General features: G+C 42.2%; 2 gene segments (V, D, J or C); both read left to right on the plus strand.

Moving 5' to 3' along the window:
* Positions 1 to 5,714: 5,714 nt before the first annotated feature.
* LOC123463985 lies at positions 5,715 to 6,296 on the plus strand. The segment is given in 2 exon segments: positions 5,715 to 5,763; positions 5,887 to 6,296. Coding segments are annotated over 2 exon segments (459 nt in total).
* Positions 6,297 to 7,764: 1,468 nt separating this feature from the next.
* LOC101613727 overlaps positions 7,765 to 14,288 on the plus strand; it is a 98,146-nt gene continuing 91,622 nt past the window's right edge. Inside the window, 2 exon segments of the C gene segment in view lie at positions 7,765 to 7,813; positions 10,316 to 10,606. Coding sequence covers positions 7,765 to 7,813; positions 10,316 to 10,606 — 340 coding nt within the window.

The following is a 14,288-nucleotide window of genomic DNA, read 5'->3' on the forward strand; positions in this document are numbered from 1 at the left end:
AGGAACTATCTAGATTCATTATTTACATTGTTTTGAAGTAGATAATTCATTATTTCACATTGCAGATGACAAAATTGAATACAAGAAAAGTTAAATACTTTTCCACCAAGGTTACATACCTGCTCAATAGCAGAGTTCAGGATACAAGCTCCCCCCTTCCCCCATTTCCTAAGCATCTGCTTTGATCTGCTGAGGGCAGATTAGGAGCTCTGCAGTTGCTAAAACTAAAGGAGTAGCTCCACTCCGTCTCTATCAAGCACAGACAGTAGATAAAGCAGCTTTTAAAAGGAAAATCCAGGGGCTCTAGAGATGGCTCAACGGATAAGAGCTCTTATGCTCAAGCACGAGGACATGAGTTCAATCTCCAGCACCCATGTCAACACCTTGGCATGGCTATGATGCCTGTCACCCCAGTGCTGAGCAGGGCGGAGGCCGGAGAATCACTGGGACTCTTTGGTCAGCCAATTTGAAAAATAAGTAAATAAAAATTAGGTCTAGAAACCCTCTCTCCAGGAAATAAGGCAGTGACAGAGGAGGATTCTAGACTCCCTCCTCTGGTCTCCAGCTGCTTGTGCATAGACATACATGCACATGCTTATGCTCACGTAATTACTCATTTTTTTTTAAACAAAATGTAGCAGGGACTGGCGAGATCGCTTAGTGGTTAAATGCTTGCCAGTGAAACCTAAGGATCCAGGAATTCCATGGTACCCACATGAGCCAGATGCCCAATGTGGCACATGTGTGTGTCCGAAGTTTGTTTGTAGTGGTTAGAGGCCCTGGCACACCCTCTCTCTCTCTCTCTCTCTCCCTCTCTCTGTCAGTTTCTCACTCTCTCTCACACACACATACACAGGAATAAATAGATAAATAACTAAAAAAAAAAAAAAGATGTACCAAGACATTTGAACTCCTGTCTGTATTTGAGGTTTCCTCATCTGAGCAATATCAGCAGGACTGAGAGGTGTTGACAGACTCTGATAATTATAAATACTTCCTTTCCTAGTTCTCATGGTGTTCTGAGTACGGCTGACTGTCCAGGAAATGAGGTGTGCTCTCCTCTTCCCTTATGGACACTTGTCCATGTAGCAGGGATATACATAGCTTTAGAAGAGGAAGAGAAAGTGCCAGAAACCGGATCTGTCTGAGCTTCCATCTCACCATCTGGAGTGGCAGCTGTGACAGTCTGCCTGTAATAGTGATAAATTCTGCAATCTCAAGCTGTGGAGGAAGCCACTTGCTTTGGCATCTCTCAGAACCTGTGACAGAACCACAGAGAGATCCTGCTGATGCAGTGGGCTGTTTGATCCTAGGCTTCGTGACTCTTTAGCTCCTGGGAGGAGATGAGTCCAACACAGAGTCGGAAGGTTCTCATCCCACACTTGCCAGGCTCTTGCTCCAGCACGAGGATCCCTTGTGGATAGGAAACTCAGTCTTTGTCTCTTTTCCCCACAGGATTTGTGTCTGCTTCCAGATGCCATTTCTGTTCCTCCAGCCTGGATGGGATGTGACCTTGGACTATCTATAGAATTTAGGAGACAAGGCCATGCACTGGTGACCAGCAGGACTCATGGCAAGGACTGAACTTGAATTATTATTAGAAGGTTGAAAGGATGTTCAGAGAGGAGACAAAAGCACAGGCTATAGTGTCCCTTGTGAGGAGAAAGGCTGCTCTCCTGTCGCTGTGAAGTTGGCCCACACCAACCAAAGGCTCCTCTGCTCTGGCTGCGTCCCACAGACGCTCGCGTGCACGCCTGGGTGCATGGACTCTCCGGCCCTTCCTTTCACCTCCTGCTTAATTTTATCTCATTTCTTCTGCTAAGTACCATTCCCTGTCCTCCATGAAGTCTTCATCAAGCACTCATGAGGACATAGCTGGAGGATGTCATGTATTAGATCGCCCTTTTAGATTTATGTATGTGCTGGTCTTGAGATTTTACTGTGCCCTGCTACTTCCCCAAGCAACAAGGAAACAAAATTGTGCAGAAAACTGGCAAATTCTGAGGGAGAGAGAAGGACAAGTATAAGATCCCCAGTTCAGGTGCCCAGTCCCCCACATAAAAGCTGGGAGTGTTGACAAGCACCTGTTAATCCCAGAGCTAGGGAAACAGAGGCAGGAGGACCCCCGAGGCTCCCCAGATCAGTGAGTTGTAGGTTCAGTAAAGGACTTGTCTCAAAATATCAGTTGAAGAGTGCAACTGAAGAAGACAGCCTTGGCCTCCACCTACACATACAAACACATGTGTATCCATGCACATGTATGTACCCCCACACAGACATGCATACACACACATGTATACCACACGCAGAGGAACACACAGAAATAGTTTGGAAAACAAATAACTTTTCTGCAGAGCACCTAGTTAAGAAGGAATGGGATAGGATTGAGGGTGACATAATAGTAAGCAGGACTGTAATTAGACGTTTTGAGCAGCTCAGGGGAGCACATGCCTAGTTCTCTCTGGTTAGGTCAGAGGAAGCTTAAGAACAGCAACCAGATGAACTTGGTTTTGAGCACGCTGGACAAGGACAACTTCTGCAAGCGTGCGTCGAGGAAAGCAGCACTTTAGGGAGCAGTTATCAGAAAGGAGGAAGGTGGTGAGCTGGCATGCTTTAAATCTGAAAGAACAAATTTGAGGAAATAAACTGAACAGAATTTTTTTGCTTAAAGTAAATTTCTGGCTCTGTGGATATGAATGTGGATGTCCCCTGTAGATTGTTTGCCATCAGCAGGTAAAATCCATGTCAACTTGGGGGGATTTTTCAGTATGTGACATTGGTTCATTACAAAGGCCACACTTTAAAATAATACAGGGTCTCGTTAGCAATAGCAATTCCCATTTGAGATGGAAGGGTCTCTATGGCTTATGGGACACTCCGGTGAAATACGGAAGCAGGCTGTTGCATACACAGATGTGAAATTGAGAGATAAGAGCTGGACTAGATGCTTAAGTTCTGCAGAACTCGGTAGATTAAAGGATTCAACTATAAGGCCAGAAAATTCCACCCAAAATGCAGATTTAGATAGCACAGGGAAAAGTCTTAGAAATGCAAAATGCAGTTTTATGGTTAAGTAGGAAAATCCAAAGCCAGACAGCTGGATGTAATTGACATGTAAGATGCAAACACCAAGGAGGAAGGGCTAATGCTTAACAGTTCTAAGAAAGTGAAAAAATTTTTTAAAAATATTCCTAGAAGTAAACATAGACACGCCCTAAGGAGCAGGTAGGATTGTATGCAGTACTGCATGCCAATTTATACTGTTGAATGGGACCTTTCCCATTACAGCCATCTTTGTAAAGAAGTGAGCCATTTATAACGTTTATTTTGAAAAACCAAAACAGAGCTCCATGAATGGAAGAGTATGAATGTGCTATGTCTATGTTCACATATGATACAGACATAAAGAGAGATGCAATAGTAGTAGCCAAATAATAGACTTTTCAACAAGTCACTTTAAAAACGTGGACATATGAATAAAGGAAATTCAACTGGACTCTTATTTCACAACATAATAAAATCATACACTAAAGCTAAACACATGAACGAAACTGAGCTTCACAAATTCGAATGAAAATTACACTATAGATACGTAAAGAGTGTTAAAAGCACGCAAAACTAACTAACTGCTTAGTTAGGTGTTATGTACTCAAATTTAAAAGAGAAGTGATGCGCACTATGAACAAACAGGACCTTGCAGTACATGTGTATAACTCTAGTACTTGGGAGGTAGAGGAAAATCAGGAGTTCAAAGTCATCCTCTGTATGTAGTGAGTTCAAGGCCAGTCTGGGATACATGAAAGCCTAGCTCAAAAAGCCAAAAACATAGCAGCAACAACAATAAAGATTATTAATGTAAGCATCTCTATGGCGTTGGAAGATAAAGTGCGTGATGGAAAAGAAATAATAGGTTTCAATAATTGTGGTAACACTTTATTTCCTAACCCAAGTTTTTTTGTTAAAATGGCCACTGTCTGTATTATCAAACTCTTGTCTATATTTTCAATATCATTTCTGGAATGTAAATGAAATAACCTTTTTATTTTTTGGTTTTTCAAGGTAGGGTCTTGTCCTAGCCTAGGCTGATCTGGAATTCACTCTGAAGTCTTAGAGTGGTCTCAGAGTGATGGTAATCCCCCTACCTCTTCCTCCTAAGTGCTGGGACTAAATGAATGAGCCACTATACCGAGTTTAAAATAATTTTTTCTCAATTACATATCCATGAACACATATAATACAGGTTTCTATGTCAATTCACCAAGAATGAGGAGGAAGAAAATAAAGAAAAAACAAAACAAAAGTACATTATTTAAAATAAACAATGATGAAAAAAGTAAGGGAATGAGAGATTAAATTGACATAAACACTAGTAACAGGATAAGCAAAACAAACCAGCAAATTAATACAAGATAAAATATTTTCAAAATAGTGGCTAGTCACAGAGTTAAAAAATGCAGCAGTAGGGCTGGAGAGATGGCTTAGCGGTTAAGCGCTTGCCTGTGAAGCCTACGGACCCCGGTTCGAGGCTCGGTTCCCCAGGTCCCACGTTAGCCAGATGCACAAGGGGGCGCACGCATCTGGAGTTCGTTTGCAGAGGCTGGAAGCCCTGGCGCGCCCATTCTCTATCTCTCCCTCTATCTGTCTTTCTCTCTGTGTCTGTCTCTCTCAAATAAATAAATAAATATTTAAAAAAAAAAAGAGATTTAAAAAAAAATGCAGCAGTAACACTAGGGGTCTGTTACACTAAAAATAATTATTTATTATAGCCAGAAACAATGCCTCGTCATGAAGTAGGCATTGAAATGCAAGTTAATAGTAAAGGACATTTAAAAAACTGTTGCAAAACAGTGAATAAAATACATTGACTGGGAAGAATGATTATTATTTTTAAAAGTTAAAAGACAGCTGCAAAGAATACTTAATCGAAAAGAACATGTCTCATGTCCACCAAGGCTCAGGGAGCATTGAGGAAGAAGGGGCAGAAAGATTGTAAGAACCTCGGAGTGGGTGAGATTAGCTTGAGGCACCATCCCCCGCCCCATACACTGACTGAGGCCTTGAGGACCCCACAGTGAATGCCAATAACCCCACTGAGAAGGGACTTCAGTTGAATGGGGGCAGGGAAGATGGGATAGAAGAGTATCACCTTAAAAAAAAAATAAAAGAAGGACTGGAGAAATAACTCAGTGGTTAGGGCGCTTGCCTGCAAAGGTTAACAATCCGGGTTTAATTCCTCAGTACCTGTATAAAGCCAGATGCACAAAGTAGTGCATGCTTCTGGAGTTTGTTTGCTGGCTCTCTCTTTCTTTCCCTCTCCATGGTTGCTAATACATACAAATATTTAAAAAGTAAAAATTTTAAAAGATAACATACCACACACACAAACCATATCCCTATATTTGTATTTATATATTTATTTATAGAAAAAAGACAGGGCTATTCAATAACTATCATTAAATCATTACTACTTAAGATATTATTTAGTAATAGTATGCTGTTTTAATGCTATATGTTTTTATTTTTTAATTCAAATTCATAAAACACATAATATGGCAAGCTATTTTTTTAACCACATTAAGATATAGATTTCCTTCCCGCACCATGAAGTGCATTGCCAGTTACACATCGTAGTGACATGATGATGACAAATCGGAAAGGGGTCACGTCACTGGAAGGGTGTTGATGTGCAAGCCTGTCACTACATCCACAGCACCATGAGCCCAAGCGTGCTCTGCTGCATAGCCCTTTGTCTCCTAGGGGCAGGTGAGTCTGAGAATGAAAGGAGAATCATTGTCTAGGGCTCCCAGCCTCAGATCAAAGCCTTTTTCACTCTCAAGTTCGCTTCTCTTAGATGTTGTTCACATCTCCCGTTTCCTTCTCTTCCAGACTATTTTGATGCCAAAGTTATCCAGACTCCAAGACATCTGGTCAAGGGCAAAGGACAGAAGGCCAGCATGATCTGTAGCCCTAAACAGGGGCATGACACTATTTTCTGGTATCAACAGAGCCAGAACAAAACAATGAAATTTTTGATTTACTTTCTGAGTGGAAAACTTATGGAACAAATAGACATGGTCAAGGAGCGATTCTCAGCTGAATGTCCCTCAAATTCGCCTTGCAGCCTGGAAATCAGGTCCTCTGAACAGGGAGACTCGGCGCTGTACTTCTGTGCGAGCAGGTTGTCCACAGCGCTGAAGTGTGCACTCCTGCCCGTACACAAACCCGCTGTGGACAGGACTCGGGCAGCGGGCGGGGCGAGAGGTTGGATGAAAGTAACAGAAATCAGCGGGCACTAGTGTAAGACTCCGCGTAGTTCACACGGAGAGGGGCTTTGAAGTCAAGGAGTGGCAGGTGGGTGACTTCGAAGCAGCCTTACTGGGCAGGTCTGGGATGGCTTCCTGTCTAGCTCTCATTTCCTTCCTCTTTGTTTCTGCTTCATGATTTCTTTTTCTGAACATTCAGTTTCTTTTCACCCAGCATACAGGCTAAAAATAAGATGGTCAGCAAGGCTAACAGGCTCCATTGGCATCACTCCAACGTGCAGGCAAAGATTAGCCTGGATGTCTCTGAGACTGTACAAAAACCTCACGGGAGAAGGGATTTGTGATCCAGATATGACCTTTTCAGGGAGCAAACAGCTCTGGTCACATGGGTACATACATAAAACCACGTGTTATGTTATCATGGGTGTAATTTTGCCCCTTAAAGTTTCCTCCTGAGCACAAAGTAAGTGAAACACTGGCTGATTGTGTATATTCACCCAGTGTGACATTTCTATGTGATTTACAGTAGAACCCAACCCACTTCTTCCATAAAAGAAACCCATCTTCATTCTCCATCCAGTCTCCTGCTAGTATTGAAACACTTATACCTAGCATGTCACAGACCTCTATAATCACTTTATTGTATTGATATCCAAAATCAGATTATTGAAACATAACATACCATATATATACATATATATATATACATATATATATATATATATGCACACATATACATATATATGTATTGCATCACCACATTAACTGAAAGCCCTGAAAAATTCCTGTATAAGCCTTTGGTACGACTTCAAGCTACATAAACCTTTCTCCTCATATCCCCTCAACATCATCCACCGTTACAGGTTACTGTAGACTGACAATGCTAGTACCTTGGATAGGTTTTAGAATATTCTGCTTTCTCCCACAATATCATCAATTTTCACCTAAAGATAAGGCTGATATCTTCGGTAAAAATAAGTGGCACCAAGGGAAAATGAGTCACATAGCACTAGAGGGGAGATGTAGAAATTGAGAGAAAGCTATTTGGTGGTGCTGTTCTCTCATCCTAGCTATGAGGAGGCTGAGTAAGGGGGAGCAAAGTTCAAGGTGAGTCTGAGCTTCAAAGTAAGTTTCAGGCTGAGCTGTACTATATACGAAAGATCTGTGCTGACAGAGAGAGTGGGAGAGAGACAGAGAGAGAGAGAATATCATTAATGGATTAAGAGAGTGAGCATTATTCACCAGCATTAAGAAATTTTCACTTTTCAAAACATTTATGTGGCATTCATGTTGCTAAAATAGACATAAAACACTTTTAAGTGAATAAACCATCAATAGCTATTTTTCTTGAGCTAGGAGAAAGAATTCCTTCTGATACCATGAGGTGTTGTATAATAACAGGAGGAAATAACATCATGACCCGGTATGCAAGGGACACATGTCACAGGAAGGTTGCTATGCACAATTAAAAACCCTCATACTTCTGTGCCTCGTTGTGACCATGGCTGCCAAAATCCTCTGCTATGTCTCATTTTGTCTCCTGGGGGCAGGTGAGTCCTGAATTCACAAGGAAACCCTGAGATTGTCAACCACAGATCAAAACCTTTCCTTGTGAGGATCCCTCCTGGGTTCTGTTCCTTCTCTTCCAGGATATTTTGATGCTAATGTCATCCAGATTCCAAGACATACGGTCAAAGGCATGGGACAGAAGACAAAGCTGATCTGTGGCCCTGAATAGGGAGGGACACACTGCTGTTTATTGGCATCAATAGAACCAGAACAAAGAGCTTCAATTTTTGATTTACTTTCAGAGTCAACAACTTCTTGATCAAATAGACATGGTCAAGGAGCAATTCTCAGCTGAATGTCCCTCAAACTCGCTCTACAGCCTGGAAATCCTGCTTTCTGCACCTAGAGACTGCACTGCACTTGTCCCAGCCATCCCTGGACCGCATAGAGATGCGCATTCCTGCCTGCGCACGAGCCCTGTAGCGGGCAGGACTCAAGAAGCAGGCGATGCATGTTGGAAGAAAGTAACAGAAATTCTCTGGAGCGAGGGTAAGCCACGGCACATTTCCCACAGGGCTGGAGGTGTTCAGGAGTCAGGAAGTCATGGGGTGGCAGCTCTGGAACGCCTCTTTGGACAGCTGCTTCCAACCTCATGTTTTTCTCTTCTTGTGACTACTTTGTGCCTTTCTCTTCCTGAGCACCCCTCTCCTTCCTTCATCGGTCTTCGTGGTGGGCATAGATGGCCAGCGAGGACTGTGGATTCAGACGGCGTAATTATCGCATGCTGACAAAGATCAGCCTGCCCATCCCTGAGCCTGTCAAAAAATCTCCTCCAGAGAGAATGGATTTGTGATCCAGCTATGACCTTCTCAAGGAGAGCCCATCACGAGCCACTTACGTATTTTTATAAAGTCTCTTAAATTTTATTTTATCATGGCTTCAATTTCACCCCTTACATGCTCCTTTTGAGTTCAAAGTGACTGAAACATTCCATGTTTCTGTACGTGACCCAGTGTGTTACATCTAAATGATACACTGCACTCCATTGCCATTTCTTCCCAAAAAGAACCCGATTTTCCTTCAATACCCCATTAGTACTGAAACACTTATACATAGCACTGCATGGAACTTTATAATCACTTTTCAGTATCATATATCCAAGACCATGATTGTTGAGACATGATGTATTGCACATATATATTTTATACATCTATAGAATAACAGAGGAACTTCAGAGTGCCTTTGTAAGTCTCTGGTCCCATATTAAAGTACAAAATCTTTTTTCCCCCATCTATCTTCTATAATCAAAACATTATTCGGTGATCTAGGTTAATATAGTCTCGCAATGCTAGAAGATTATATAGATTTCTGAATATCTTGCTACTCCCCAGACATCAGCATTTTCATCATAGATGTGTAGAAGTTAACTTAAGAAAAAATAAATGTTAACAAGTACATAATGGGAAAGGAGACATGGAGAGGTAGAGATGGAAAAACGGAGATGAGAGCAGGCTGTTATGGTGGTACAGATCTCTAATCTCAGCCACGAGGGCAATCTGATTTTGACATTGAGAAGGCTAAGGCAAGGGCATGGAAGTTCAAGAAGAGTCTGGTTTATAAATTAATTCCCAGGCCAGCCTGTGCTATATTTCAAAATCCAGTGTCAAAGAGAGGAAGACACACAGAGAGACTATCATTAATGCATTAAGAATGTAAGCATAATCCTGCAGTATTAAGCTATTTTCACCTATTATTGCTGATTTTATGACTTTTCAAATAGTTCTTTGGCTGTTTATATTAGTAAAATAAGCTACAAAATACTTTAGAATGAATGAATGACATAGAAAATAGTTGTATTTTCTGAACTGGGTGAAGTTTTATTTCTGTTACTGTGGTGGTTGGATTCAGGTGTCCCCCATAAATTTAGGTGTTCTCAATGTGAGGTTCTCAGCTGATGGAGATTTGGGAGTTAAAATCTCTTGGAGTCAGTGTATTGTTGGGGGCAGGTTTATGGGTGTTATAGCCAGTGTCCCTTTGCCAGTGCCTGGTACACTCTCCTATTGCTATTGTCCACCTAATGTGGGCCAGGGGGTGATGTCCACCCTCTGCTCATACCATCATTTCCCCTGCTATCGTGGAGCTTCCCCTTGAGCCTGTAATCCAAAATAAATCTCTTTTGTTCCCACAAGCTGCTCTTGGCTGGGTGATTTCTACCAGCCACGCAAACCTGACTGCAACAGATACCATGAAGTGTTTTGGCAGTAACAGGAAGCATTAACATTGTTGGACTGTGTCTGTAATTGGATGATGTCACAGCGAGGTTGCTAGGCAGAAATAAATCGCTGACATGTTGGAAGCTCCACTGTGACCATGGCTGCCAGGTTTCTCAGCTACATCACATTTTGTCTTCTGGGGGCAGGTGAGTTCTGAGCTCAGAAGGAAACTTCTGGACCTGAGACTGACATGTCAAGATATAAACCTCTTCCTTGATAGGATTCCTCCTGGGTCCTGTTCATATCTTCTGTTTCCTTCTCTTCTTCCAGGATATTTTGATGCCGATGTTATCCAGCTCCCAAGACATCTGGTCAAAGGCAAAGGACAGAGAGCCAAGATGAGCTGCAGCCCTGCAAAGGGCCACACTGCTGTTTATTGGTATCAGCAGAGCCCGGACAAAGAATTCAGATTTTTCATTTACTTTCTGAACCAAGATATTATTGAACAAATAGACATGGTCAAGGAGCGATTCTCAGCTGAATGTCCCTCCAACTCACCTTGCAGTCTGGAAATCCAGTCCTCTGAACCAGGAGACTCGGCGCTGTACTTCTGTGCGAGCAGTGAGTCCACAGCGCTGAAATGTGCCTTCCTCTCGGTGCACAAACCTCGCTGTGGACAGGACTCAGGAAGTAGGTGAGGCATGAGGTCGGAAGCAAGTCACAGAAATTCACTGGGGCTAGGGTAGGGGACAGCAGCAGAGTTCACACAGGTGGAGGGGCTCATAAAGCACGAAGTCAGCCGATGTCAATTCTGAAACAGCCCCTCAGGTTGGCTGCCCTCCAGCTCACATTTCCCTCCTTTTTGTCTGCTTTATGCTTTTCTCTCCCTGCACCCATTCTTTCTCCTTTCACCCTGTCCTCATGATAAGAACGGGGTGGCACACCAAGATCATAAATTTAAGGGGCTGGGGAGAGAAATCTGAGTTACTTGCTATGCAATCAAGTATGAGGCCCAGAGTTTAGATCCCTGGCACCCACGTGAGGCTCCCGCCACAGGGTTGAGGCGAAGGCAGAGACTGGAGGAGCCTTGGGCTTGTTGGATCGTAACCTTTGCTGAATCTGTGAGCTCTCGTTTCAGTCCATGATCCTGTCATAACTAATAAGATTGAGAGCAATTGAGGAAGACACTGGCTCCCAAGCCCATGTGCTTATAAGTACATAGACCGACACACATGTGGACCCACCCACATCAGAACATACACACAAGAGAGAGGGAGAGAGAGGGAGATAGCACAAATTCATTGGCATCATCTTATTACACTACTAACAATCAATCCATTTGAGGCTAAATTTGAAATCTCAAGAAAAGAAATGGATTTGTGATGATCCAGGCATGCTCTTCTCAGAGAGCACCAACTCCAGCCACATATGTATCTTCAAATAATGCAAATTTTATTTTGTTATTGTTGTAAATTTGCCCCTTACATTTCCTTCCCGATCTCAAAGTAAGCAAAGCACCACGTTTCTGTGTGCTGCCCTAGTCTATGGCTTCTAAATGATGCACAGTATGATCTGGCCCCTTCTTTCAGAAATTCATTTTCCTTGCATTTAATGGCAGCATTGAAACACTCATGCTAAGCACTTTGTAGATCTTCTTTAAGATCACTTTATGCTGTTACATAGCTAGAAACAGGGTAGTTGAGGGGCGCATTGCATGCACGCTTTCCTTTCTATATCTACATGCTACCTGAGCATTCTTCAAAACTGCTGTGTAAGTCTCCAGCCAAACATAGAGTAGCACAAGCATTTCACAATGCAAGAAGATTAAATCTGGGGCGAGAGGGATAGCTTAGCAGTTAAGGCATTTGCCTGCAAAGCCAAAGGACCTAGGTTCGATTCCCCAGGAACCACATAAGCCAGATGCACGAGGTGGTGTATACATCTGGAGTTTGTTTACAGTGGCTGGAGGCCCTGATATGCCCATACGCACTCTCTTTCTCTCAAATAAATAAATAAAATTTTAAAGATTTTTTAAATGCTTTAAAAATGATTAAATCTATTTTAGAAGCTCTAAGTCTCTCACAAAATACCAGCAAAACAAAGAAGCCCACGACAAATTAAGTAATGAAAAACGAATTTAATGGGAAAGGATGAGAGATGGTAGAAATGGAAAACAGAGATGACAGAAAGAATTGGGTTGTATTATCGGTCTGTATTACCAGCAGTGGGGAGGCTGAGGCAGGATGATTCCAAGTTTGAGGCTAAATGTTCTGCATAGTAAAGAATGAAAAGGAATGAGGGTTACAGTAAGAGCAAGGTAGAGGAAAAACTAGACAGAGAGAGAGCTAGAGTTAATACAGATTGAGTTAATACAGATAAGCAATATTCAGCCATAACATGTTAACATCTTTTATTCTTTTTATGAGCTTTCAAAACATATAAGTATTGTTTATAATAGCAAAATAGATACATAATACTTTACAATAAATGAAACATCAAATAGTTTTGTTTCCCGAGCTAGAAGAAAGCATTCTCTCTGATAAACGTGAACTGTCTTCTCAGTGACAGGAAGCAGTGACCTCATGACGCAGTGTGCAGGGGCTCACATCACAGGGAGGTTGTTATCAAAACCCCTCGAACGTCTGCTACTGCAGTGTGACCATGGCTGCCAGGATTCTCTGCTATGTCTCACTTTGTCTCCTGGGGGCAGGTGAGTCCTGACCTCACAAAGAAATCCTGGACCTGAAATTTTTAACCCCATATGCAAATCTCTTCCTTGTTGAGATCTTTCCTGGACTCCATTCATGGTCTCTGTTTTCTTCTCTCCCAGGATATTTCGATGCCAACGTTATTCAGATGCCAAGACATCTGGTCAAAGGCAAAGGACAGAGGGCCAACCTGAGCTGTACCCCTGAAAAGGGACACAATGCTGTTTACTGGTATCAACAGAGTCAGGACAGAGAGCTCACATTTTTGATTTACTTTCAGAATCGAAAAATTGTTAATCAAATAGACATGGTCAGGGAGCGCTTCTCAGCTGAATGGCCCTCAGAATCACTCTGCACCCTGGAAATCCAGTCCTCTGAACCTGGAAACTCAGCATTGTACTTCTGTGCAAGCAGTCAGTCCACAGCGCTGAAATGTGCATTCCTGTCAGTTCACAAACCCCACTGGGGACAGGATTCAGGAAGCAGGTGGTTCACTAGGCTGGAAGAACATAAGAGAAATTAACTGGAGCTAGTGTAAGCCACAGACGATTTCTCACAGGGCTTGAAGTGTTTAAAAGTCAGGAAGTTATGGGATAGCAATTTTGCAAAAAGCCCCTCAAGATAGTTGTTCTCCATCTCACAATTTTCTCTTTTGTCTGCTCTGTGCTTTCCTCCCTGTGAACCTCTCCTTTCCTCTATTCTTCATGAGGAGACTAAGATGGTCAGCGGGCATCATTGATTCAGTTGACTTAATTCCAACAGGCTAACAAAGATCAGTCTGGCTCTCTGAGCTTGTTTAAAATCTTAAGAGAGAAGCGGTTCGTGACCCAGCTATGACCTTCTCAGGGTGCGCCCAGCTTTAGCCATTTGTGTATGTGCACAAAATCCCATGGAATATTGTCTTCTTAAGGTAATAATTTTGCCCCTAACATTTTCCCCTGAGTTCAAAGTGACTGAAATATTCCATGGGGTTTTTTAAATATAAAATCAGTTCATTTTATTCATTCAGAAATCAACCAACAACAAATAGGGCAACCAACAACAAAGTGACTGAAATGTTCCATGTGGTTTTTAAATATAAAATCAGTTCATTTTATTCGTTCAGAAATCAACCAACAAGTAGAGACAGGAGCAGATGCAAGAGGCAAAGTCATGAGTCTACAGGAAAGGATCCAGTTGTCTTCATATAGATGATTCTGGTTCTGTCATGGGTCCATGTCACCCACAGCCTCGTGCGCTTCAGGAAGAGAGGGGCACAGTGGAACATCAGACAGCCAAGAATTGGATACTATTATTTTACAAGATGGACATTATAGAATGAGAGCAAAAGGTGACCATTGAGTGAAGAAATGTTGAGGAAGTTTAACAACATTTGACATTCCATGTTTTTGTGTGTTGACCCAGTCTGTCTCTTCTAAACGCTACCTAAGTGCTCCATTTTCAGGTCTTCCAGAAAAGTTACCAATTTTCCTCCAGTCCTCAGCTAGTATTGAAACACACATGGGCACTTCATGGCCCTTTACAATCACTTCATTGTATTATATGTCCAAAATCATGTTAATTAAGGCACGGCACACCTCATATATATTCTATGT

Source organism: Jaculus jaculus, chromosome 10 (genome assembly GCF_020740685.1).
Source record: "Jaculus jaculus isolate mJacJac1 chromosome 10, mJacJac1.mat.Y.cur, whole genome shotgun sequence".
Classification (NCBI taxonomy): Eukaryota; Metazoa; Chordata; class Mammalia; order Rodentia; family Dipodidae; genus Jaculus; species Jaculus jaculus.